The following is a 25,886-nucleotide window of genomic DNA, read 5'->3' as shown; positions in this document are numbered from 1 at the left end:
TTTACTGGAAAGTTCTACCAAACATTCAAGGAAGATTATGCCAATCTTTTACAAAATTATTCAGAGAATAGAAAAGGAGGAAACACCTCCTAACTAACTCATAAGGCTAGTATATCTTGTACACTTGATACCAAAACAGGACAAAGGCAGTAAAAAAGGGGGATGGGGATTACAGGTCATTCTCATTTATGAACATCCCTTTTAAAAAGCTAATTTAATCTGGTATTTTATAAACGACCATATTGGATTTATTCCAGGAATGCAAGGTTGGTTCAACATTATGAAAGTCTATTAATATAATATAAACCCATTAACAAGTTAAACCAGAATAATGCAATCTTTTTAATAGCTACTGAATATCCATTCATAATACAAAACTACAGGAAAAAAATGAAGATTGTAACAACTTGGAATAAAAGAAAACTTTCATATCTTGTTAAAGATTATCCACAGTGAACTCAGTGGCAAAACAAGTGATTTTTTTTTTAACCTTCCCAAGTAATCCTCACATAATCCTTCTTAATCCTGATATAATCATTTGGACTAGAAAGTAACTGCTTTATGTCACTTGGCTTGTATCATGATTTACATTTTCAAATTGTCTTCTGGAAGCAAAAATCACTGCTATGCAAAGTCTATTGGCAGACCCTAAAAATGTAGTTTCTCTATTCTTTCCTTTTGAAAAAATTAAAAGTCATCAACACTAATCTTGGTGTTGATTTCCCTGTTTCTAGAATGCACACCTAACTAGCTATATATCATACACAATGACCTTTTCTGTGCCATCATTGTTAGAAGCTGACCTGTCAGCTGACTTCAGCAAAACCTGTGATTGAAATTTTCACTAAAAGGACATGGGTAGACTTCCCACACGTAATGTTAAATTGCATGCAGTCACTGATCTCAAGTTGAGGGATTGCTAAGGCTAGAGGAACGTATCATCACAGGGTAGATTGATACTGATATTAAGTGTGGAGCTATGGCTTTAATTTCTCTTAATTTTTATACCTTGGGAGGCTTTTTTGCTGTTATCATTCATGGCCATGCTGGCACCATTTATTGGAAAGGGTCTGAGTGATTCAGCTCACTTCTTTAATGCTTCCTATGTTTAATGTTTCGGAAGCAGAGAAGATTGGTTTAAAAGGGTAATTCTCTGTCTGCATCCTTGAGATCTGTGCAGAATGGGTGGTGCTGTATTTTATTTTACCCGATAGATCTCAGCCCCAGATATTGAGAACGTGTGGCACATTTCACAGTGGCAGTCTCTGTTGAGATTTTCTGTTGCAGCTGCTGCTACTGTTGTTGGAGTTTTGCTTGTTTCTTTTCCTTCAAGACAGTGTAGTTCAAAGACTGGGCAAAACTGAGACAGTCCAGAGGCTAAGTAACTGCCACCGAGACCCCCTGCAAGTAATTAAAGCCCCTCAGGGAGACTGTTCTCATCTGGTGAAGCCTTCACCTGTCTCCCTAGGGCCTGGCCCTGGAGCAGAGAACAGATGAAACCTGGAGACCTCCAGGAGGTTCTGGTTACTCTGAGACACCTAATGTGGGGTTCCAGAACAGCCCCTGTGTATTAAAATTACGTGGAAACTTCGAGAACGCACAGACATCTCTGCCTCACACTTTTTCTGTGACAGATGAATGTGCCCATTGTTTGCAAACCTTGTTGCAAAGCCACCTAAAGATTCAAAGTGCTCAGTTCAGGGACAGTTCTCCTCTCCTCACCCTGATGTCTGAATCTCCCAACCATAACAATGTTAACTTGTGTTAACAAAGGAAAATTGGAATATTGTTATCATTGGATTAGCTTCGCTAAAGTTCTACCATTAATGGAGAGTTGACTAACACAGGTGATGACCCACGTCCATCCTTAGTCAGTCTTCTGTGGCTGTTGTGCAGATAGAACTTTCAGCTGTATTTTCTCTCTTCATTTATGTGCAGCAAATCTTAGATCATTACAACTTTCTCATCAATTAAGATTCGACTAAAAGCTCTCAAAACCACAACTCACATTCTTACTCCGTAACCATTAAGTCAAAAGCTGCTTTCCTAAAACTGTAGCCAAGGTGGTCAGTGACGGTGGTAGTGTCTGTTGTTGATGCTAGAACGAGCACAGTTTGCTCTCCATGGGCTGAACTGAACGAGGCCCAGATCACTTTGCATAAGCCACCTCCGAAGGTGGCCACAAGATTTTGGTCACAAGTCACCCATAAAGGGTTTTCTAGCTCTAAGCTCTGATCATGACGGGGTTATAAACCCTGTGGAGAAAGAACAAATCTCTGTTGGCCTTTGGGGCACAATGCAAGACCCAGCTGTGCAATTAGGTTCCTATTTGAAGTAAATGGGCCAACCTGGCTGGAAAGCATGTTAATATTTTAAATTTCTACATGAACAGCTGTACATGTGCCCAGAGGCTGGGGTGATGACCACCTTATGTAATTGCCCAAAAAAAGTGATAAGAATAAATAAACCCCAGCAAATTGGATTACCATTTGCAGTGGAATTGCCAGCAGAGGCAACAGAGAGAATATCACTGATATATATTCCTAGGCTGGCAAGGCATTTGACACCTTCTCTAGGGAATTGCATGAATGGTGTTAATTCAACTTGGCTGGCCCTGCGTTTTGAAAATTGGCTGAAGGAGGGCAACCAGCATGGCTAGCGTGGGGCTGAACAACAGAGCTTCCTCTCTGAATATTAATCCCCAGGAGTGCCCACTCATGTAAGTTAAAGGTACTTGATCTTAGTCTCTCCACTTTTGCAAAGAGGACAGTGACAGCGCTTTCATTTAACTTGGTACCCTTTGCCGTGTAAGGAGCCTCCCATATTAATGGATGTTGTTTTGTCTCGTAATATCCCACTCATGAGTCTTGTCTCTTTGTTTAACATGCGAGGAAAGGGAAAAACAGGGAGTTGAAACCACCCTGCAAATTACACTATTAAAAAAAAATCATCTGAAGACGAGAAAATAGGTTTTCGAGTCTTCTAAACCACTTTTGCATCTTCTTTTCCTGCGTTCAGGAAGCAAGACATTAATTGAGGTGTTGCTTTGCAAATGATAAATCATCCCTCATGAGACAGTTGTGAGGGAAAGAGGAGACCAGAGCAGTAAAGTGGCTTGTTCAAGGTCACACAGCAAGTCAGCAATAGAGCTAACCAAGTTAACTGGAGGTTTTTTGTTTTTCTGTTTTTTTGCCTTTTCTCCAACCCTCGGCTGTATTTCTTTTCATTACAATGTTGCCTTATCGGGGTATAGTGTATCATGATAAGTGACTCCAGTGGATTATACAGATGCCAAAAGGTATCTTGTCTTTCACACAAGCCCTCCCAGGAGGATATCCAAATGAAGGAAATGGTCTCTAAAACCATGTCTGGTGACACAGATCCCCCTCCCAAGGTCGCGATCCCCTCTCCTGCCCAGACACTGGGCTGCCTGACAGGGGTGTGCCTAGTGTAACCTGACACTCAGAGAGGATCCTTTTCTAAACATCCTCCTCCTCTCGGTGACAGAATTATTTTCAGTAATAATCATAAAATGAAACAAGTAATAATAATGGCCAAGAAAGAAATGCAGACAGTGAAATTTTTCTTACATTGAATTGTACATAGAATTATACCTGTAAAAAATTTTTTTAAATAAAATAGTACAATGTAAGGGAGAAAAATCACAACTATCTATTAAATCGTTTTTTTAACCCACCTAACAGTTTGAACTTTGATCTTTTGATTACAGTTAATATATTACAGTATGTAAATCATTGTCCAGGAAATACATGAATCTTAACAAATCCAAATGCAAAAGGTACAATTTAGGCAACTATTAATAGTACCACTGATGTAACATTTTCTTGGTTTGTCCTTTAGTTGTAAGGCAAACAGTTAACAATTTTGAAAGAATTTCATTATTATGAAAAGAAATACAGCTGAGGATTGGAGAAAAGGCAAAAAAAAAATACGCCCCAGTTAACATGGTTAGCTCTTATAAAATATTAAAATTCGGTAAAACTTTTTAACATAAGAACTACAGTTTGCACTCAACAAAAAAATAATACAACTCATAATACTCACCATTTCACTGTTTCAAATTTTAGACATAAAAATTCTTTAAGAGGTCCTGTGGAATGAAGTAGTTCCGTTCTAGTCCTCAGTCTTCGCAGTAACTGTGCTATCACTGTTTATTTCGAATCTACTGTAGAAATGTAGGAATTCATGTAGGGCTGCAGGGGTTGGAGACACTGTGTCTGAGATGAGCTCAAAATCCAAAAACTGGGCATAGCTGAGTCCTGTGTGAGCAAATGGGAATGGGGGAGGGGTTGGCTGCGAGCAGACCGTGATACTGACATTTTCCAAATTCGTTTATACATAGCGTGTGTTTATTAAAGGGTAAGAAATGAAACCATGCTCATTTGAAGCTTACACACGTATCCTGACTCTAAACAGTAACGGCAGCAATTGGTTAGGCTTTGCATCAACAAAGGATTTTTATGTCAGGGCGGAGTATTTTATCACTGATTTGTTAGAATTGCTGATGCGCACTGATAATCAATGGATGGACCTTTGGTTAGTTTGATTATTGTTGTGTGCAGTTGCACCTGTTCATCTCCTGCACTGAGGATAACAGCTCCCAGAGCCCCACCCTTGGGACCCTCCCACTGCCTGCAGATTTCGGACCCCAAATCCGCATCTCAGTCGTCACCTGTGTTTCCCAATTCTCGGTCACTTTTGAAGTCTTCCGTTTATTGCTTCCGCTTCCCTTTGGAAATTTTGCACGACGGCTCACAGAATTCAGCGATTTTCCCCTTTCCCTGCAACACGGGAGATCCCAGTGTTAGGGGCCAGGTTCCTCAGGGAACCTGGAAATATTCCAGCTCCAAAGCCTTGCTCTCTGGGGTTGTAGGCTTCCCCTCTGGAGAATCCATGGCCCTCGCCCTCCCTTCACCCACGCCCCGCGAGATCTTACTCCAGCGTATGCCTGCTGTGTGTGTCCTTGGTCAGGCCCTTGCTCATCTGTTCAGAGAAGGGAAGCTCTAATCAGAGCACACCATCCTTGGTGGGGGGCAGGGTGCCTCCTGTCTCAGGGACCCCCGTGAGGATCCACACCCTTGAAAACACTTCTGCCTTCTCCCCAGCCTCCCAGACCTGTCCCAGGCTCCCAGGGTATAAACCCACGGTTCCTGGTCTTGACCTCTCGGAGGACCAGCCCAGTCAGACCTGCACGTGGGCTGTTTAGCTCTGACCGAAAGCAGGATCTCAACAGCAGGGTCAGGGAACAGGGCCAGGCTCTAGGCATCTCTCGGTTGTAAATGAAAGCTGATCCCATCACGAGCAAGAGATTGCCTCTCTGCCTAGCAATGAGAATGGCATTTAAAATTCAATATCAGAAAAGATATTGACGAGATTAAGGGCCTGAAGGAATTGATTTATGAGGAAAGACCCAAGGAATTAAATATGTATAGCCTGGTGTAATAGGATATTAGGCTCTGAGCACAATTTCATTTCTATGATCCGGTGTTCCTGTTATCAGTCATCCGAATGGTAGGGTTCTCTCCGAGAGATGTTTCTCCCCCAGGGGTCACCGAGCAGGAGGCAGAGAGGGAGGCACCAGAATGCATAAAGCCAGCCACAGGCTTGGTCACCCTCGGACCTTGATGTAAATTGAGGTGCAGTTTCATCTACAGGTAGAAGCAGGTGACATTTTAAACTAGAATAAATTTTGAGTATCTCACCATCTCATGTAATGAAAAAATTCAAACTAGTTCAATTCCATCTTTTTTTGCCCCCAAGGAGAAAAGTGAATGTTGTAGGTACCAGGTGGTAAATGACTGTCGGTCCCAAGCCGAGTTTCTCTCCTTTGTTAGGAATACTGTTAAGATGTGGTTGCCTTCAGGCAAAGCATTGCTTTTAGGTTGTGATAATATGCACGTGATTTTTTACATCTCAAACTTTTCCCAACAATTGGGGATTGGCTCAAGATTCAGTGTTAGATGTGAGGTAGGCACAGGTAGACTCCAGCAGCAGGACCTAGGGCTGCCCTTCCTAAGTGGTTCTGAAGTCAGTGAGAAGCAAAGCGGGGCTGAGGGGTAGAAGGTCTGGAGAGCCCTGGCGAGAAAAGCCGCAGAAGCAGCGAGCTGTGTTTGGGTAGCAGAATCTCACCAAGGGGGAAGGGATGAATAGGTGTATCCCCTCACCTTGTTGCAGGACAAAGTAACAAGGATCCGGCAGAGCTGGCCACAGGTGGGGTTCAGATCGCAGGCTGAAATACAAGGAGAAATCAGGTTGGAGACAGGGTGTGCAGATGTGGTGACACAAGGCCTGCAGATGTGCTGATGTTGGATGCTCCCAGATGTTGCCACACAGACTAGATGTGAAAACAACTGGATTGGTCTGTCCAAACACAGTCACACCCACCCTGGCCTTGGGTGGAAGACTCTCTTTGGAAGTTAGTGGACCTCGTTTCCTTAGGCGATATCTTACTGGCCTTTAGAGGGTTATCCCACTTAAGTAGGGCATCGAATTTATAGCAAAGTTATGGAGATGGAATGACATTTATTAAAACGGAATCAAAAGAGCAAAAACACATTAAATTGGTGACAGTCTATGGGCTCAAATATGTCCAGACTTTAAGCATTAGTATTCAGTGGCTCATTTCTTTTTTTTTTTTTAAAGCTCTTTATTGGAATATAATTGCTTTACACTCTTGTACCAGTTTTTGAGGTACACCAAAGTCAATCAGCTGTATTTATACACATATCCCCATATCCCCTCCCTCCCGCGACTCCCCCCCACCCTCCCCATCCTGGCCCTCTAAGGCATCATCCATCATCGAGTTGATCTCCCTTTGTTATACAGCAACTTCCCACTGGCTATCTATTTTACAGTTGGTAGTGTATATATATGTCTATGCTACTCTCTCAGTGGCTCATTTCTAATAAGTAGAAGTTCTGATTCAGAATGGATCCCCTGATCCCATGTTCTCCTAACACCTAAACTGATCTCCCAAAATCTCCTAGGGAAACTACACTGGTTGTAGCCATTATTATAATATTTTGCGCCACCCTAAATTCATTTTCATGCATAGACTAGCATCCACGTGACCCAGCATCTTGAGGACAGGCTACTTAGCATCTGTCCTCCATACTGTCTAGCCCAGCACTGTGTACTTAGGAGATAAGTGACGACTGAAAGAATGGATGAATGAATGATTGCTTGATTGATTGATGATTGAATATTACTGGATTGTTTTAAAAGAACTGAACATAGAGCCAGTCACTGGGGAAATCCCAAAATGAGGGGAAGAGGGAAAGAGAAAAAATGTGTGTGTGTGTGTAGATGTCTGTCACTGTCAGTATATATTATATCTACCTAGTGGCACGAGTTCAAGTGACCTGCAACCACCGTAAATTTAGACAGAGTACTCCTCCACCACCATGGAAGACACAAAATCAGTGTTCTGTTTAGGGATCCTCTCAATTTCACACCAACTACCACCTCCATCCCCCACCACCATCCCCCAGCAGCTCACCCTTCCTGCCAGAGATCCCTGAGGCATCACAACTCTGAGTGTCAGCTTGTCACGAGCCGTTGCTGGTGTACTTCATACAGAGAATTTGTACCACAGTCTGTGACTTTCATGGAATCTAACCTTATCTGATCTGCTAGCTATATAAAGACTTCACCTTAGTGACAAAATTATAAAATTTAAGGGAAAAGGACAACGAAAGGGTTACAGTTTTTAAAGGAAGGTGAAATCCACCACAGCGCTCACAGAAGGATACACAAAGGCATGTCTCCAACAGCCTCACTCGTACGTGGAAGTGGTGAACACCTAGGTAGAAGTCTTTGCTAGGAGGGTTTTAAGTCTGGCACGTCCTGATTTCCATTTTAAATTGATGGTTCAGTGTGGTTGCCAGAGTAGAAACCACAGTTTGAAGCAGGAAAAATGAGTTGTGGAAGTGGTAGGTCCCTCCCCGACACTGTGGCCTCAGGTACGTGACTTAACCTCTGGGGGCCCATGATTCGCCCATCTGTAAAAATAGAAATGTGACCTCACTTATTCTGGGGCTCCAAATAACATTGGTAATGCTCTTTGATTCTGTCAGAGAGAAAGACCCATTACGCACTGAAGTCTACATCCCCAAAGAGCATTACAAATGATCCTATTAAATCAGTGGCCTGGAAATATCAAGATGTGTCAGGTACAGCATTTATTTACCTGTTATTGTCCGCCAGAGTGTTTGCACTTGATTGGCATATGGATAATTGTCTAATTGGAACACAGTCAGTTGTAACCACCAAAAATGTAATAGTGCATCTGTTTAATGCCACACTCTCCAGTGTTAAATTAAAATTATGCTGCAGTCAGCCAGTCTGATCGAGAGGCTCTTCTGATTAAGTCCTAGCTGCCTGTGAACTTCTGTAATTGAGGCACTTTGGTACTTAAAAATCCAAACTGGAAAGAATATTATACAGTCTCATAAATTTCAAGTGAAAAAAGACCAGAAAGTCTGCCTTAAATTATCTAGTTGCAGACTGTCTCGTTGTTTTTATAGGACATCTATTCAAATGAAGAATCGTGGTTTTGAATCGCCACTGTTTTGAATACACAGATATTAGATTCGTGAGTTTATCTTTTGTAAACAAAAGAAACAACTCATTTGAAAGAATGAAGAAAATAGTCTAGGGCCGTTGATTTTGTTTTTCCTCTAGTGGTGGTTTTGGTTTATGTGTTTGCTTTTTGGTGGAACATGGGGAAGAAATTACATAATTATAAATTCACTGATTGGATTTCCTTAGACTTTTAAGAAATATTCCCCTATAGATTAAGGACAGTATCTGGAACTTCCAGAGTAATGAATCAAAATGTCTTAAGTGGAACTGCTATTTTCCTCTGAAGGTTTCATATACTCAAATGTCTAGAACAATAAATTGCCCAGTTTTTTCTTTTTTCTCTTTTTTGCTAGATCATGGCTTAATCTCATAGAATTGAAGAAACCAGAGCAAGCGTTCATTCACCTCTTTACTCATTCATTCATTCAGCACCTACTGTGTGTTAGAGGTAACCCATCTATTGCCCCTAGCATCAGTGGGTGTGGTCTAGTTGGGGAGATATCTGTGAAATGTAATATATCACATAAAAGTGCTTGTGGAAGTGAGAACAACTAACTTTGCTTGGGTGACCGGAGGGGGTCTTTACTGAGGAAGAACCCAAGATCACTGTTTATAGTTGTGCAGGTTTTGCCCCGGACAAGGGCACCAGGCCAAATGGGTGAATGGGAATGAAACCAAGCCCCCACCCCACTGCCCACCCATGTGCCTTAGTGAGGAGTCCTGTCTGCGTAGAGGATGGGGCTCTTTTCTATTGGATACAGTCATCATATGGGTTGATGGTAGCCTGAAAACATTCTTTAAGTTGGCTTAAAAAATGAATAGGAATCTGCCAGGAAGAATTCTGGGTAGTGAGCTTTTCACAGAGTCAGGAAAGGACCTGGCATGTCGGGGTAAGGATGACACAGCCAGTGTTTTGGCTTTTATCCAGTAGAGGTTAGGGATCAGTGGTATCTTTTAAGCATAAGAGCACTTTGATGCTTAGGTGGCCAATTTTCTCAGGATTGTAGGGTGAATGACAGGAGGAAAAAGCAGATCCAGAGGCGAGAGATGCTCGTCCTTAACCGTGACAGTGAAGATGGACGGAGAGAAGGCAGAGGAATGGGCAGAGAGGTCCTGAGGGTGATGCAAGGGCGGGGGTGGGCCTCCAGGTTTGAACTCTGAGGAATACAGTTAGGTGTGTGGGGGAGGGGCGATGACAAGCACGGTTTGAAACACTAGGTGAGGGTCAGGTGGGGCAGTAGGAGGGACAGAGGCTGTGAGGTCAGCTCTGAAAAGCAGGAGCACAGGAGCCATGCAGTTGAAGCTGTGGGTGTGAACAGAGTTGCCTGAAGAGAGAGGATGTGCTGAGGAAAACAGAACCTGGCATCCTAGTTGGCAATTAGACGAGTGTCAGTGACTTTAGTAAGAACAATCTGAGTAGGGTACTCTGGATGGAAGTTTACATTGTAGCAGGATTAAATAAGCATTTAAAGAGACGGTGGTTTTCATCCCCAGTTGCACATTAAAATTATCTGTGGAAGCTTTTTTTTTTTTTAATATTGTTGCCTGGGTCTGTCCCCTAGATATTCTGAGTTAATTGGTCTTCTGTGGGGCCCAGGAATAAGCATTTTTGAAAGGTTCTCCACATTTAAGACACACTACTCTTGATTATTCCTTTAAGAAGTGTCAGTAGGCATATATACACCAATATATATAAAATAGATAACAGATGAGCTCCTGCTGTATAGCACAGGGAGCTCTACTTTGCTGTACAGCAGAAACGAACACAACATCGTAAAACAACTCTACCCCAATAAAAAATAAAGATATTACAAAATAAAATGTTAATTTTTATCTTCAAACATCTGTGTTCCAAACTTATGGTTACCAAGGCGGGAGGAAGAGGATGGGATGAATTGGGAGATTGGGACTGACATATCTATACTACTTTGTATAAAATAGATAACTCATGAGAACCTACTATATATAGCACAGGGAACTCTACTCAATGCCCTCTGGTGACCTAAATGGGAAGGAAATCTAAAAAGAAGTGGATATGTGTATACATATGACTGATTCGCTTTGCTGTACAGCAGGAAATTAACACAACATTGTAATGCAACTATACTCCAATAAAAATTAATTAAAAAAAAAAAGTGTCAATAAGGACTTCCAACAGCTAAGACTCCACGCTCCCAGTGCAGGCAGCCCAGGTTTGATCCCTGGTGAGGGAACTAGATCCCGCAAGCCACAACTAAGATCACGCACACGGCAACAAAGATCCAGCATGCCACGACTAAGACCCGGCACAGCCAAATAAATATTTTTTTAAAAAGGAGTGTCAATAAACCTCAATAGCTGGCAAACACACGGGATGCATAAAGTCACAGGGGGTCAGAGAAGTATGAGGTTTTTAAAAGATGAAGGATCTGGATATTATTAGACGGACAAATGTTAGAAAGTTGGATAACGCAACGTGTTGGTGTGGGTGTGGGGACAGTAACTCCTACAGCAGTGGTGGGCGGGCGGGTGGCCTGGTGCAGCCATCCTGTGGAGCAGCTTGGGCAGTGAACTCCTCGGGCAGGCCCTGTGACCGGCAGCTCCACTGCTGGGTACGCACCAGGGCGAGTCTGCCACAGGTCCGTAGGGACACGCAGCACCATCTCCCACTGCAGCCTTGTACAGAGGGAGGAGAATTGGAGATAATCTGAGTGGCCTTCACTGGGAGAGTGGAGTAGGTATTAACCGGGTGGACATACCCCATAAAATAGTGTGCAGCCACCAGAAGCAATAGTTAGAGATATGTACAGTACTGATGAACCCAGTGACAGGGCAAGAATAAAGATGCAGATGTCGAGAATGGACTTGAGGACACGGGGTGGGGCAGGGGGTGGTGCTCGGGGGAAGCTAGGACGAAGTGAGAGAGTAGCATTGACATAGATACACTACCACATGTAAAATAGATAGTTAGTGGGAAGTTGCTGCATAACACAGGGAGATCAACTCGATGATGGGTGATGACTTAGAAGGCTGAGATAGGGAGGGTGGGAGGGAGTCGGGAGGGAGGGGATATGGGGATATGTGTATAAATACAGCTGATTCACTTTGGTGTACCTCAAAAACTGGCACAACAGTATAAAGCAATTATATTCCAATAAAGAGCTTAAAAAAGGGCTATATACATATCAGCATGGGTGGATCTTAAAATCATAGTGCTTCGTGAAAACATAGTAAACAAGAAGTATGACACTATCACATACAAATGCGTACTCACAAAACAACAGTATATATTTTGGGAAAACACATTCAAACAAAAAAGAAACCATTGAAAGTGGTTGTCTACATATGAGAAGAGAAGGAAGTGAAGATGATTCCTTGGCGTCACACTTTTTTTTTAAATTTAAAAGTGTGATTCCAAGGAAGAACGAGATCAGATGGAAGCTTAAATGGAAAGTGAGGTCAGGGGAAGGGGTGTGTGTGTGTGTGTGTGTGTGTGTGTGTGTGTGTGTGTGTGTACACGTGCATGCATATTTTAATAGAATGAAGCAGTGTTGTAAATGTGTAGATGAAATGGCAGACTCAATGGAGTTCTCACCTTCCCTCTGATTTATTCAGTGTTGGTAATAACAGCTGAGAGTTGTATCCAAGGAGTTTTCCTTTCTTTGTCTTTTCCCCAACCTTAATTAAGTTCATGTGTTTTTTTTCTTGTTACTAAAGCAGTGTCCACTCCTTACAGACATACCAGAAAATTACAAACAAAACTAACATCCATAAGCCCACTTACCCAGAGACAGTATCCAGATTCTTTCCTATGAATATTTTGCAAAATTCAGTGAAACCTTTTCATAACCTGAACTTTCCATGTGGAGAACGACGTATTATGAGTTTATTCTATGTCCGGAAACACTTGTACAACTTCATTTTAATGGCAGCATGGTGTTCCATTGTACAGATGCACCATCGCTACGGTAGCCAGTCCCCCGCTGCTGGTCATCAGTTGTTTCTAAATTTTACTGCTTTGAGTGCTGCAGTCCGTGAAGATAAGCTACCTACATTTGAAGGCAATTTCCTGTCCTTCATTCCGCTCATTTTTAAAGGAGGTTTAAGGATTGGCTTTGAAATTGTCTAATGACATAAAAATCCACTCAGCATCATGGAAGTCAGAGCACCAGATCCCCTTGGAACTGTTCTGGGGCTCGTCGTGAATGAGAATAAAGAAACAGGGTCATTCCCCCGTTTGGAAATGGTCATTTTTGTTACTTGTCACAGTGCCAAAGTACAGCATGGCCCCCTGGTTTCTGCACTGTAATCAGTGGGTGTACAATGAAATCACATAGAGTGTGAAGGGAGACCATGTGGCATGTGGGTATTGCCTCGTATGTGAGTATGATACAGGCAGGTGGTGAAATAATGGGCACTGAGTGTTTTGAAAACTGCAAGGAAATCATTGTTTATATTGGTGGACCAAAGCAGGTTCTTAAATCTGTATCCAGCGCCAGGCGAGGGAACAGGACAAGCAAGCCCAAGGGTCAAGGCACAGTGTGTTTATCTGAGTACTTCCTCCACCACAACATCCCTCAAAACTAGCGGTTTTGCAGGTTAATCCTTCCAGGTGGCAGCTTTAAGCACAGCCAGCCAGTGCCAGTGTTTATTCCGGCCTTGATAGTTCAGAACTGGCCAGGCAGCTCTGCAGCCAGCTTGTCAAGCCCTGGAAGCCACAGCCTTGGTGTGGAGACAGCAACCCACAGCTGTCTGACATTTTCATATCGTTAGTGCAGCCCTTGTTATGTGCGGGAGCAGAAGAAAGGCACTTCTGTCTTTGCAAACTAGCCCTGTGTTGTCAAGAAGCTCTGAATAGACATAGCTGATTCCAGGGCCTGTTTTGAAGCTCTTGAATGTGTTCTCCAGTCTGTGTATAGATGAGCAGATAACCATGTTCCAAATAATCAGTTCTGGGCAGTCCCATCCTCCTGGCAGGCCAGGTAAGCCTCCACATGAGTTCCAGTTGATAGGGCAAGGAATGTTCAAGGCTTACAGCAGTCCCTTCAGGGGCCCTGCTTCAAAATAGCAGTGCAGGGCGTAGCTGAGTGTTTTGACAGCTTATATCAGCAGTTTTCTCGGCTGATATATTGATTGCCGTTTGGACTTCAGTCCTGCTGATCTAATAAAACATCACCGTCATAACAGAGAAAGTAAAAGGCTCTTTTGTGGTCCCAGCCACCTGCTGAAGCAGCTTCACAGAGCTGCTGAAAGCTAGCTTTAGGGTCCTATGTAAAATGATGTAACCTCGGACAAGTTGACTAATTATTTTAAGTGGTTTTATGATTTAATTTCTTCAGCTATCCGTGTCTTGGTTTTTTACCACTATGCTACATAGTTTTACAAATATGCATCTGTTCAAAGGACTAGAAAGGTGCCTTCACAAACACTGAGACAAGCATTGTGCATCAGTATCACAAACAGATACTGCAGCATTAACTGCACACACGTTGCACTAAATGGGGGGTGAAAGGCGCACGTGAAAAAGTCAGCTAAAGTCTGGTTAAGCTTTAAGACAGGTACAGATCTTTTCCTCGTGTTTTGGAATGGACGTTTTGAATATCTTACAATATTCCATTGGCCTTCAATCCTACTTATCCTAAATATCCTTTAATTTCACAGCAATTGCTGACCATCCAGGAGGAGCTAAACAACAAAAAGTCAGAATTGGAGCAAGCAAAGGAAGAGCAGTCACACACACAGGCCCTACTCAAAGTCCTCCAGGAACAAGTAAGTGGATGCAACAGGTCTAACTCGTGAATCAGTTCAAACACTGACATGCGCCTCCCTGGTGTTTGACACACATGCAAACACTGCCGAAGTTAATCTGTTGTGTGATCAGGCTGGACCCTCCCAACCTCCTAGCAGCTTTGCTTCATGAAATTTATAATCTCTTTTCCGGCATCTCTGTTCTCACTCTGGTACCTCTTTAGGCCACCCAAGCCTTCCGGCAATGTGTGAAAGTTTCTTCCAGAAAACAAATGAATTTTGAAAACATTTTAAAAACATTGGCAATGCAGATAAATTTCCAAAGCAAGCAGCTAGTTTCCTCTTAAGTCTAATTGTGAGGAAAATGAGTTTAGCGTAGCCCACAGTCCTCCTGCAGACATCTGAATAAGAAGGACTGATTCATAGCGTCATTAAAACAAAACAAAACAAAACAAAACAACTCTCTCCCCTGTGCATCAGGGCACTTATCTAACCAGGGTGAGCAACAAACCTTTCATATGAAGTTTGTAAATCTGATCGTTTCATCCTGGCTTTCTTTGATACTAAAGTGTGGCCTGACATTGATAAGTGGATTTGAAAGTATTGTCTTACAGCAGGGTAAGATGGATCGCTCGGCAGCTGAGTGAAATCTACGCCCAGTATCTACATGAGGGAAGCCGGGAAAGCTCTTGAAATGCTTTCCTGTTTCTGGCCTTCGCACACTGCCCACGACATAATGAATGGCAAATGGAAGGGTGAAGAAATCACATAGAGTAACCCCAACCCTTTGGGGGTAATCAAATTTCGGTTGCTTTAAAATTTTCACTCACAGTGGTACATGAGGAGGTCCTTAATACAACAGAAATAATTTCAAAAGTGATAGTTTCAAAAACTATGAAATTGGGAAAGTGCAACCCTAGTGAGCGGTGACTCAGTCACTGTGCAAGTGATTTTTACTTTTTAGTGGTTTGGAGTCAAGAAAATACACTTTCGGTTGCTTTCCCCTAAAAGTGTACGTGATTTGTGAGGGAAGAGTGAAGAATGTTGGATAGTTTATAAGCTTTTAGAGCTTTGGAGGAAAAAGCTTTCTCAAACTAATTATCTTCATATGATTAAGATAGATTCAGTACCTTAGACTGAGGCTGACTGTATGATTTCGGACAAGTTATATTGAACTAAAAAATACCGATGTCCAAATTCACAGCGACCTACAGTCTAAGAGACCTGCAGTCACTGTTCTTTTTTCCTTTACATTATTAAAAGGCTTTCAACAAACCGGAGCTGATTTGGTCCAGATTTGCTCCTGACCAAACAGACATTGCTCTGAGCTTTGTTGTTTTATGCTTTCTCTCTGCCTCCTTGATTTCTGGGATGAGGAGGGGTGAGTTCCTCTTTCTCGACATGACTCAGATCCTTTATTTTGATTTGAAGTCCAAACTCCAGTCATAAAAATAGATGCTAAGTTTTGCAGAATGCATTGCTGTGTCCTTGCCATGGCGTGCTTTTCTAAAGAGTAACACGCACACACAGGCTTTGTGAAGCATCGCACTTCACTCTCCAAAAAAAAAAAAAGTGGCGGGGGTGGGGGGTAACGTGAAGAAGATTCAGAACAATTAAAAGACATACGGCTGGAGAGGAAACATTTTAAAATCTGCTGTACTACTGGGATGGCGCTCTTTCAAGCAGAGGCACTGAGAATACAGATGTCTAAGAGGACCCACAGCAGCCAAGTGCATGTGGATGCTATTGTCACCACCAGGCTGTTTTCCCAAGAGCCCCTCGCCTGGTGTCCCTGTCATCCTTGTAGATGAAAGCAGGCAGTGTACACGTTCCTTCCATCTCCCTGCAGCCCCCGCCCCTCGCCCTGCACGCACATACGTTTAAAGACATACCTCTGCCTCTGTGAGCAGTGCCTTACAAGGCTTTCTTTGGACTTGTGTAGAGTAGCTATACGTGTAAACACCTTTTCAGTGCCGCACAGGGAGAGCTAAACAAAGGACCTCACCCCCTGGAGATTTGATTGGGCCTAGAGTCTTCCTGTTATATAGACACACAGACACACAAGAAAAGATGTACCCTTCTCTGAAGATGGAGTTTTGCACTTTACAGTGACTGCTACTTGATGGAAATCCTGAAAAGAAGGAACAGGTCATGAGGGCTGACCCTTATCGTCCACAGCCCCCAGCCCAGGGAAGGCAGGCGTATTCCCTAAGCCCTCTGCGTGCTAAGCTGCAGCTTCACCAGGTCCTGCCAGGCCCCACTGGCTCCTGCCTTTCATTTCCTTCTCAATGATGGCTTCCAATACCTGGAGCCTGTTCCCAAGCCCAGGTATCCTCAGACAAGATGTTCAGCCCCTCCATCTGGAGGCGAGCAGCAGCCCCGGCGAGAACAGGGAGCAAGCCAGTGAGGGCAGAGCAGTGGCCGGCCTGTAGCTTCAGCTGGCAGGAGAGGGGGGGCCCATGTGGATCCCACGGAAGAAGAGAACAGGCAGAGCAGGGGTGAGATCTCACACACACACACACACACACACACACACACACACACACACACACACAAATAAATGGGAGAAGGAGGGCGACAGGCGTGTTTGTGCCGGGAAACATGTGAAGGTAGGACAGGCTTCAACCACAGAGTCCATTACTTCCACTGAAAAATAACAAAGCCTTCTTCTGAACCAACCCCGCTCTTAACTCCCGGAAGCACGAGTTACAGTGTGGGATGAGCCCAGGGTTGATGAAGAAAAGACGAGGAAGACCTACAATAAGAAAACCTTAAGACAGGAAAACAGAGAGGGATTTTTAAGTCCCTTTGTGCCCTCTGATAAGAGATGGTACTCCCATCACTGAGGTGCACTTCTTCTTCTCCTGTATATCACACGTTTCCCACGCTCCCTTGTCTTTGTTGTGTGTAGAAACATCAGTGGTGTATCCTCAGAGAACACTGGACAGAATGTGTCTTTCTCAAGCAGGATGATGCGGAAGTGAGCCTTAATCTGGTCCACAATCAGCTGCCCCACACTCAGCTCCTTCATGTCGCCATTGCTTTGACAGAGCCCCTCGCTTGGCATGGAGAGCCTGTGGCTTTACTTGCTGAGAGTTTGAGATTGCCTGACAAAAACCAAAACAGCTTTCATTTTAACACGTACAAGGAGCCCGAAAGAACCAACATTTGAATCAAACACGTTGGCTGTGCATTTATTTTCTTTCAAACTTGAAGCTTTTATATCGTACCATGAATACTTTATTTTAGGCATTAAAAAAAAGAGGATGCAGAAGATGCTGCTTCCTGAGCATAATAAGCCGGGAAGAAACACCAGCAAACAGCTGCACGTCCTGCTCCCCTTTGCCCTTGTTCTCTGTCTTCATGCGTCTGCTTCGAGTCAGGCTCGGGTAAAATGCCAATTAAAGGTTTCCGGAAATCTCCCGATAACTGATTACTCCTAAGACTTCTGAGAGAGAGGAGAGAGGCGTTTTCAGATGTTCACTGTTAAAAATCTAATTTGTGAAATAGCTTTTCTTCTAATGCCTCGGTGACCAAGGAGATGAGTTCCCAATTCTTCCTTCCCAAAAAAGAATCAGATCATCTTCTTTTAGGCCCCCAGAAACCATGTCAGTCATTCAAATAGGTTCTCAAGGAGGACATGTACAGCAGCACTACGGTGTGTTAAAACAAGCGGGAATACATCATTCTCGAATAATCGTTAGTGTAACATCATTTAGCTGGTGGCAACTTGCAAACCCTGCAGGCTTTAAATTAATAGCAATACAACGAGGAAATGAAATCATTTATTATTCTTAAGAACCAATTTTATACATTTTATGCCCATGGAACTGCTTTCTAATCTTATTATTTAAAAATAATGACCAAGGCCCATTTATTTCTTGCCAGCCATCAAGTTTCATAAAATATTGGTCTCAAACTGGTCTCAGTAAGAGTTGTTAGAATTAGGTGCTCCTTCTGTTTTTTTCTTGTTGGAAGTTTTATAAAGTGCACCCTCAGATAAATCAGGGTTAGCAGGATGATATACACTTAATATGCTTGCTTATTCATTTGGGATTTTTGTGTTGTTTTTTTCCTTAAAATCTGCAGTTGAAGGGTACCAAGGAGTTGGTCGAGACCAATGGCCACAGCCACGAGGACACAAATGTAGGTACCACAGACCTGGTGTTTGCTCTTCTTGCTTGGTGTTGGCTGAACATGCCCACGAGAATGTGGCACATTTTAGCACAAAGGAAGCCAGAAGCCCTGCCTCTCAGTGGCTTATTAAAATTACTAATGTGTGGTTTGGCAATAAAATATGGTAGGTACTGTTGGCTTTGTTTACCAAATGTCAACATAGAAGTACTTGAGCTAATCTCTATCATAAAAATTCTCATCTCAATGAATCTATTTGAGCCCTTTTTATTTTCAAAGCTGTAAACCAATGAGATGTTGAGAGGGCAAATGGAATGCGACCCAGCAGGGTAGTAAGTTATATATTGCAGGTGAATTTAGTTAAGTTTGCCTGGCAGTGAAGATGATAGTGAAACGGCTGCTGGGCTGAAGAGGTTTCAAAGCAAACCCCTTCTCCCAGAAAAGCCCTTGAACGTGCACCCCTCTCTGTTTCTCACCCAGATCAGTAGCGTGGTGCGTCCATCCTCTTGAGACAGTCTAGCTGTACAAGATCCCACTTGGCAGTCGGCGTCCTCTCCCGGTGTTCCTTAACTGCCCAGTATTAGTCAAGTAGTCTCTTTGCCTTGGAAGTTCCCTAGTCTCAGGTGAAACAGTGCGCCATGTAGATCATTGTCTCTCCATATGTTTCATGGTTTTGTTCTTGCCTTTTTTAAAATCTCTTTGATATCAGTGAGTCTCTGACTAGCCTCATCACAGAAAGTGCTTACTAAGCAGTTCTTTTCACGTAACACAGAATCAGACATGGTAATGAATGCCTGATTAAGCTAGAGCTAGGAGAAATTATACATTTCATGTTCACGCTTGTTTTAATTACATGCAGCAGAGAGCCTGACATTCAGAGTACCAAAAAATCCCTCTTAATAACTACTGTGCCTACCAGATACTTAACATATGATGCTTATTGAGAACCTACTGTGTACATGGGGCCCTGCTGAGTGCGGGAGGAGGGTGGTTACAAAGCAATGTAAGGCTTGCTGTCTGCCCTCAAAGAACTTATAACAAAAGGTTGATGTACTAAAGGGACACATGGGCAATATACAAGGCAATATACAAGATGTGGTACGTGTACAGGAGGGTGAGGCAGGTATGATGTGATGTATTTTGAAATCCAGACTTTGCTGCATATTAGCTGTGTCAGCTTGACAGGTTACTGAACCCTTCTGGGCTCCATCTCCCTCATTTGCGCAACGGACTGTGAAACCTTCCTCAAAAGCTTATCATGATGTAATGAGCTAAGGCACGTGGAAACCTTAAGGTGTGGTTTTGGCTTCTCCGTGCTGGATACTCAAGAACGGCTTCTGGATGTGTGGGATTTGGGTTTGGCTTTGAGGAACGGATAGGACTGAGAAAGCAGAAAGTTAGGGAAGGAAGCCATTCACCCAGAGCTCCCCATAGGCAACAGTGTGACCTAAGGAGTGTTTGTCTTCCTGCTCCAGTGTTTCATTATCCCATCCTTACCCGAAAACCCCTTTTCAGGGTCCTGTCTTCCAGGGACATGCTGCTGCCACGTTTTGCAACTTTCATATGCACCCCGCTCCGAGTCAGTCCCTCTGCGCCTTCCAAGGAAGCTGCTGTCTAATCCAATAAGCCAGGGGAAGTGGCAGTGTGCCTCAATTTCCTGATCCGTAAAATGGGGGTGAAATTACCTCCCTTTCCTTTCTTAAGGTTTACTGTGGGAAGCAAGGGAGATCACTGATGTGGAAGCACTTTGTAATTGTGAGGTTCGAACTGTGTAGGCTGTTAGGATTACAAACTCATCTGCTGCTTGAATTAAATTAGATGCTGCGTGGAAAGATAGGCCTGACACAATATCTAGTCTGTAGGCTCTTTCTTGAGAAATGTCAAAAGGTGTATATTATTAAGTGGAAGAAGTGAAAAGAGGTCAGTTTTAAGGTCTATTGTCTTCTCTAGAGGAACATTTTTAACGTTTAAAAATACCTCTCTAGAATCCATGATGTGTGCTTTGTAATTAACCCCCAAAAAGGGCCATTGAGAGGTGGGGTTCAGTCAGGCCAAGTAGGAGGAGCAGCACCTTGCCAGGAGGAGGGGTGGGGGAGAGGTTTGTGGACGGATGGAGCCTGGTAGCACTTGCCTGTCTTCCTCCCTCACTGAGCACAGGACTAGGCGAGCTTTTGTAACCCTAAAAATTGCCTGTTTTTTCAAGGGTTTCCCAGTGAGTGGATTGTTCACTTGTCCCCCTCATGTCTGTCTGTCATGCTGTCTCCTTTGGGCAGTTTCCCAGCACGTCCACGAGGCTGCATCAAAGAAAACAAACAAAAATCAGTTAAAATTGGCCACACATTCAGAGCACTAGTGACATATTTTCAGTTATTTTTAAATGTCTGAAATGAAGTCTACATGTCATCTGAAGCTTTCCCCAGCCCTGTGGTGGTAAAAGGAGAGGAGGCTTTCAAGCCAGACGGAGAGGGTTTGAATCTGTTTTGATCATTGAGTACCCACGTGACCAGAGCCGGTGATGTGACCTTTTTGAACTTCACCTTCCTCATCCGGAAGTGTACTAAGCGAAACCCCACATGTAAACACCTGGCCCAGAGCAGGTCCTCAGTAAGTTTCAATTCCCTCTTCATCCATCAGTATCAGCAGTGTTTAATACACTAGGCAGTACTTCGGCAGGATGAATTTCAACGCAGATCATGAAGTTTAAAGCTTCTGGTCTGAGGTTATTGACTGAGACATATAGTTTTTTTTTTCCATGACTATTCACAGGCAGGGACAGGAATTTTGTACATTATCATTTATTAATAATAATTATAGAGTGGACTGGCGCTGGCTTAGCTGGGTATTCTTGTGAGAATTAACAGTTGCTTTCTCGAAACAGTATATTATATTAATACAATGAAAAGGAAAAGATTTGTATGAAACTGGAAAATTACGGAAAAGAATACAGAGGTAGAGAAAAATAAGTTAATATCTCATGACGCAGAGATAGTCACACTATCCGTATTTTATTTTAGTTCTTCCCAGTCATGTGCATGTTTATGACCAGAGGAGAAAAACATTATAAATAAACAAATAAATATGATCATGGTGTCTTCCATTTTGTACCTTTTTGATTTCTCATTATACCATGAGTATTTTTCTTGTCAGCAAATGCTCCTCAAAGACATGGTTCTTAATGGCTGGATAATGTAGATATGAACTAATTGAACCGCATGCCTATGTGTTAGGCATTTAACTTCCCATTTTTTAATATTATAAATAATGCCGTAATTAAACCGTCCATAAATCTTCATCTGTATCGCTCAAGTCTGTCTCTGGGGGATTCTGTATATTAATCGCTGTGTCACGAAGTCGGGCAGGGAGGTTCAGCGTTGACAGAAGTGTTGGGCATTCAGAACATCAGTGTGGTGGATGCACACGGATGGTATCCATTAGTCGTCCTGAAGGGATCCACTCTTGTAATTTAATAACTCTTTTCTTAAAAAGTGAATTTATTTATTTGTTTATTTTTATTTATTTATTGGCTGCGTTGGGTCTTCGTTGCTCCACACGGGCTTTCTGTAGTTGCGGCGAGCAGGGGCTACTCTTTATTGTGGTGCACGGGCTTCTCATTGTGGTGGCTTCTCTTGTTGCGGAGCACAGGCTGTAGGTGCGTGGGCTTCAGTGGTTGCGGCACATGGGCTCATTAGTTGTGGCTCACGGGCTCTAGAGCACAGGCTCCATAGTTGTGGCACACAGGCTTAACTGCTCCACAGCCTGTGGGATCTTCCTGGAGCAGGGCTCGAACCCGTGTCCCCTGCATTGGCAGGTGGATTCTTAACCACTGCGCCACCTAGGAAGCCCCTAATAACTCTTTTGTCTGTTTTTCTCAAGAGCCAAGCTTATGGGACACTAGCTGCACCTAGATTCAGTCTGTCACTAATACTTTTCTATTGTTTTTACATTCTATTGAGCAGCGACAGTATCTGACTAACACCTTGTTCGATATTTTTGAGGTCCCCAAACAGAGGCATCCTTACAGAGCCCACCCTTGTCCCCACACACAAGACCTTCTGTGAGCTCATGCCCATGAGAAGAGGTTTCTGAAGGCTAATCTAAAAGGGTTAGAGCCAGAAACTGAGATCAATTGCAAAGGCCTTTCCTCCAAGAGGACTGCACTTACGACCTGAAATAGGTTTTTCCTTATATTTGGAACTGGATGTATTTAAGTATATACCCTAGTTTAAAACTAGCCTTTAGCACAGATCCTTTAGAGATTTCGGTTATTCCAGAACCAATTTTCTTCCCTAAAAAGCAAAGCTCTGATTTTTTTCTTTTGGTCTCTGTCACCGAGCTCTCTTTTAATTCCTAGGATTGCTGAATAACTAACCTGGGCCCTGGGCCCTTATGTATAATAGATATCAAAATCTTAAATTAAAAAAAAAACAACTTAAAATTGAATTTAAAATTAAATTATTATTATTAATTTAATTAATTTATTGAATGTAATTAATTTAATATCTGTCCTCATCTTGCATCTCTTTTGATGACCTTCCTCCAAGATACCTCCCAGAGGTACCCACCTACGATCGATCCTTACGTGTGTATATTTGGTGAGAAAGTGGACGGGAAGGGAGGATGCGAGAAATGTGGGAAGGAGTAGGAGGAATCGAAGTGGCTACTTAAGCCGGCAACATATAGAACAATTTGCTCTAAAAGTTTTCCATGAATTTTTTCTCCTCCCCATTTCTGCTACAGGAAAGCGGCTACCCATCCCCCACCCCATCCTCTATTTGCATAATTCAGGCTCATACACTGGGCTTAGAGAAATCCTTTGCCATCTGTAAAGAGGCTGAATTTGTGGGGCCAAAGGTTACCACTGTCAAGTGGAACACCTCTCCCACCCAACAATAAAACAAAAACACGAAAGAGAAAAGGTTTTTCAGTTTTTCACATTGCCTCTGTAAGAAAGTAGATCCTCGAGTTGTCTTTACATTTGTCAGAGTAAAGACGTTAGGAGCCTATGGAAGAGATACTGGGGGAGGAACAGTCTTGAAGTTTAGTACGCCACAGCAGAAAGCTAGCGTTAACCAAGTGTTCTAATGATGTAGCACATGACGGAAGCCCTGCTGCCACCGAGTCCTTGGCCCAGTTTCAGGATGTGCTTACATCCTTCAGTTACAGAAACACGAGAGAGAATATATGAGTGGCCAAAAAGTTCGCTCGGGGTTTTCCATAAGATGATACAGAAAACCCTGAACGAACTTTCTGGCCAGCCCAATACACACTAATGTATTCAACAAGACGAGAGAAAAAGAAAAACCCCACAGGAAATTGGCACCATAGACTCAGAGGGCAAAGACAACTCAGGCTCTATCGTTTCCTCCCGTAACAACTTCTTGCCTGCTCTCGGAGGCCTGGATCTTGAGCTGGAGAGGAGTAGACGAGACAGTAAGGAACACCTCAGCGTAAGGGTTTGCCCCTCCGGCACTCCATCCCACAGACTCTATGGGAGGGAACTGGAGTGCCGGCCCAGGGAGCAGGTGCCTGGCGGATACCTGGGTGAGACTGCAGGCAGCACGGTCCTTCCAGCCTCTCAGTGGCTTTCTTCTCACCATCCCGCTGCCTGGGGCTGTACAAAGCCCCCCAGTTTGTGTTCCAACACAGCCTTCCATGCCTTTTTTTTTTTATTTTATTTCATTGGAGTATGGTTGATTTACAATGCTGCGTTAGTTTCAGGCGAACAGCAAAGTGATTCAGTTATACATACACATATGTTCATTCCTTTTTAGATTCTTTTCTCACATAGGTTATCAGAGAATATTGGGTTGAGTTCCCTGTACTATGCAGTAGGTCCTTGTTGGTTATCTGTCTTTCTTTTTTAATAAATATATTTATTTATTTGTTCATTGGCCACGTTGGATCTTCATTGCTGTGCTCGGGCTTTCTCTAGTTGCGGAGAGTGGGGGCTACTCTTCGTTGCAGTGCTCAGGCTTCTCACTGAGGTGGCTTCTCTTGCTGTGGAGCGTGGGCTCTAGCTGTGCGGGCTTCATTAGTTGTGGCTCGCAGGCTCTTGAGCGCAGGCTCAGTAGTTGTGGCGCATGTTCCGCGGCATGTGGGATCTTCCCGGCCCAGGGATCGAACCCATGTCCCCTGCATTGGCAGGCAGATTCTTAACCACTGTGCCACCAGGGAAGCCCCTTTGTTATATATCTTATATATAGTAGTGTGTGTATGTTCGTCCCAAGCTCCTGATTTACCCCTCCCTGCCACGTTTCCCCTTTGGTAACCATACATTTGTTTTCAACATCTGTAAGTCTGTTTCCATTTTGTAAATAAGTTCATTTGTATCATTTTAAAAAAATTAGATTCTACATATGAATGATATCAGATTATATTTGTCTTTCTCTGTCTGACTGGCTTCACCTTCCATCCCTTTCTGACTCAGTAAATCAACAAATATTCATTGAAGGAGGCAGCAGCGTGTAGAGGTTAAGAACAGATCTGGGCTCCAAGTAGCCTGGCGTTCGTCCTGGTTCCACCATTTACCGTCTGGGGGACCCTGGGCCATTCATTGCGCCCCCCCGCACCACCACGTGGTTCACTTCTAAAACGAAGGTAGTGATCGCAGCTACCTCCTAGGGCTATTGTGAGCGTTGCTTAGCCGTGCTGACGTGGCCGGGAAGTGCTGGCTGTTACCATTGCCCCATCCTTCCACATGCCAGGTGCTGCGCTGGGTCCTAGGGGTCCACTGGTGACGAACATAGATGAGCTTCCAGCCCCGCGTGGAGCTGACCCAGTCGTGGTGCCCCGCTCTCACCAAAACACGGTCGTCCTCTGTCTCATTCCATCAGGGCTCGCTCTCCACCTCCGCGTCCATATCACAGTGTGAATAAGGAATGGGCTTGAGGTAGCTGGTCTGCGTGTTTCCATAAACTCTCTGGAGACGAGCTTTATTGGAAGGATTGGGTCCTGGGGGAGGAGAATCTGGTGGGCGTGGGGTACCACGCATAGGTACATAGGGGGCTTTGAAACCCCTGAGCACCTCAACCGGAAAACCAGTAGTCACTTTGTCTTCCTTTAGGGAGAGATGGATCCACGTCTGTAGCTGCCTGAGATCACCCTTGCTCTGTAGGTGTCTTAAATCAAGAAGCTGGACTTTTCATGGAGTCCTGTTTCCTTTATCCTGTAACATATGGCCCCATTCACGTATTAAATGCTCACACCCAGAATCTGGCCTTGCGTTCCAGTCGCAGCCTCTGTAACATTGCTTTTCTCCTGCTGGTGCTTCCTCTCCCACCTGTACCCCCTCTCCACCCCCGCCACCCTCCTGCCCCCACACAGCTGCCTTCTTCCAGACAGTGTATCACTGTTGTTCTTTTGCTGTGAATTAGCTATATGCTCCGCCATTTGCTGTGAAATCCAGAATTCCATCTGAAAAA

General features: G+C 43.6%; 1 protein-coding gene across 4 annotated transcripts in view; it reads left to right on the top strand.

Annotated features, from left to right (window-relative positions):
- The window catches only part of ENOX1 (ecto-NOX disulfide-thiol exchanger 1), a 562,092-nt gene that overhangs the window by 485,865 nt on the left and 50,341 nt on the right, over nt 1-25,886 (top strand). For all 4 annotated transcript variants that reach the window (XM_057707750.1, XM_057707751.1, XM_057707752.1 and 1 more), the window contains 2 exons: nt 14,245-14,352; nt 18,421-18,477. In XM_057707750.1, coding sequence (XP_057563733.1) covers nt 14,245-14,352; nt 18,421-18,477 — 165 coding nt within the window. The remainder of the gene's footprint in view (nt 1-14,244; nt 14,353-18,420; nt 18,478-25,886) is intronic.

The sequence above is a fragment of the Hippopotamus amphibius genome, chromosome 14, assembly GCF_030028045.1.
Source record: "Hippopotamus amphibius kiboko isolate mHipAmp2 chromosome 14, mHipAmp2.hap2, whole genome shotgun sequence".
Taxonomy (NCBI): domain Eukaryota; kingdom Metazoa; phylum Chordata; class Mammalia; order Artiodactyla; family Hippopotamidae; genus Hippopotamus; species Hippopotamus amphibius.
Note: the sequence above shows the minus strand (reverse complement) of the source record. Positions and strands in the feature narration are given on the sequence as shown.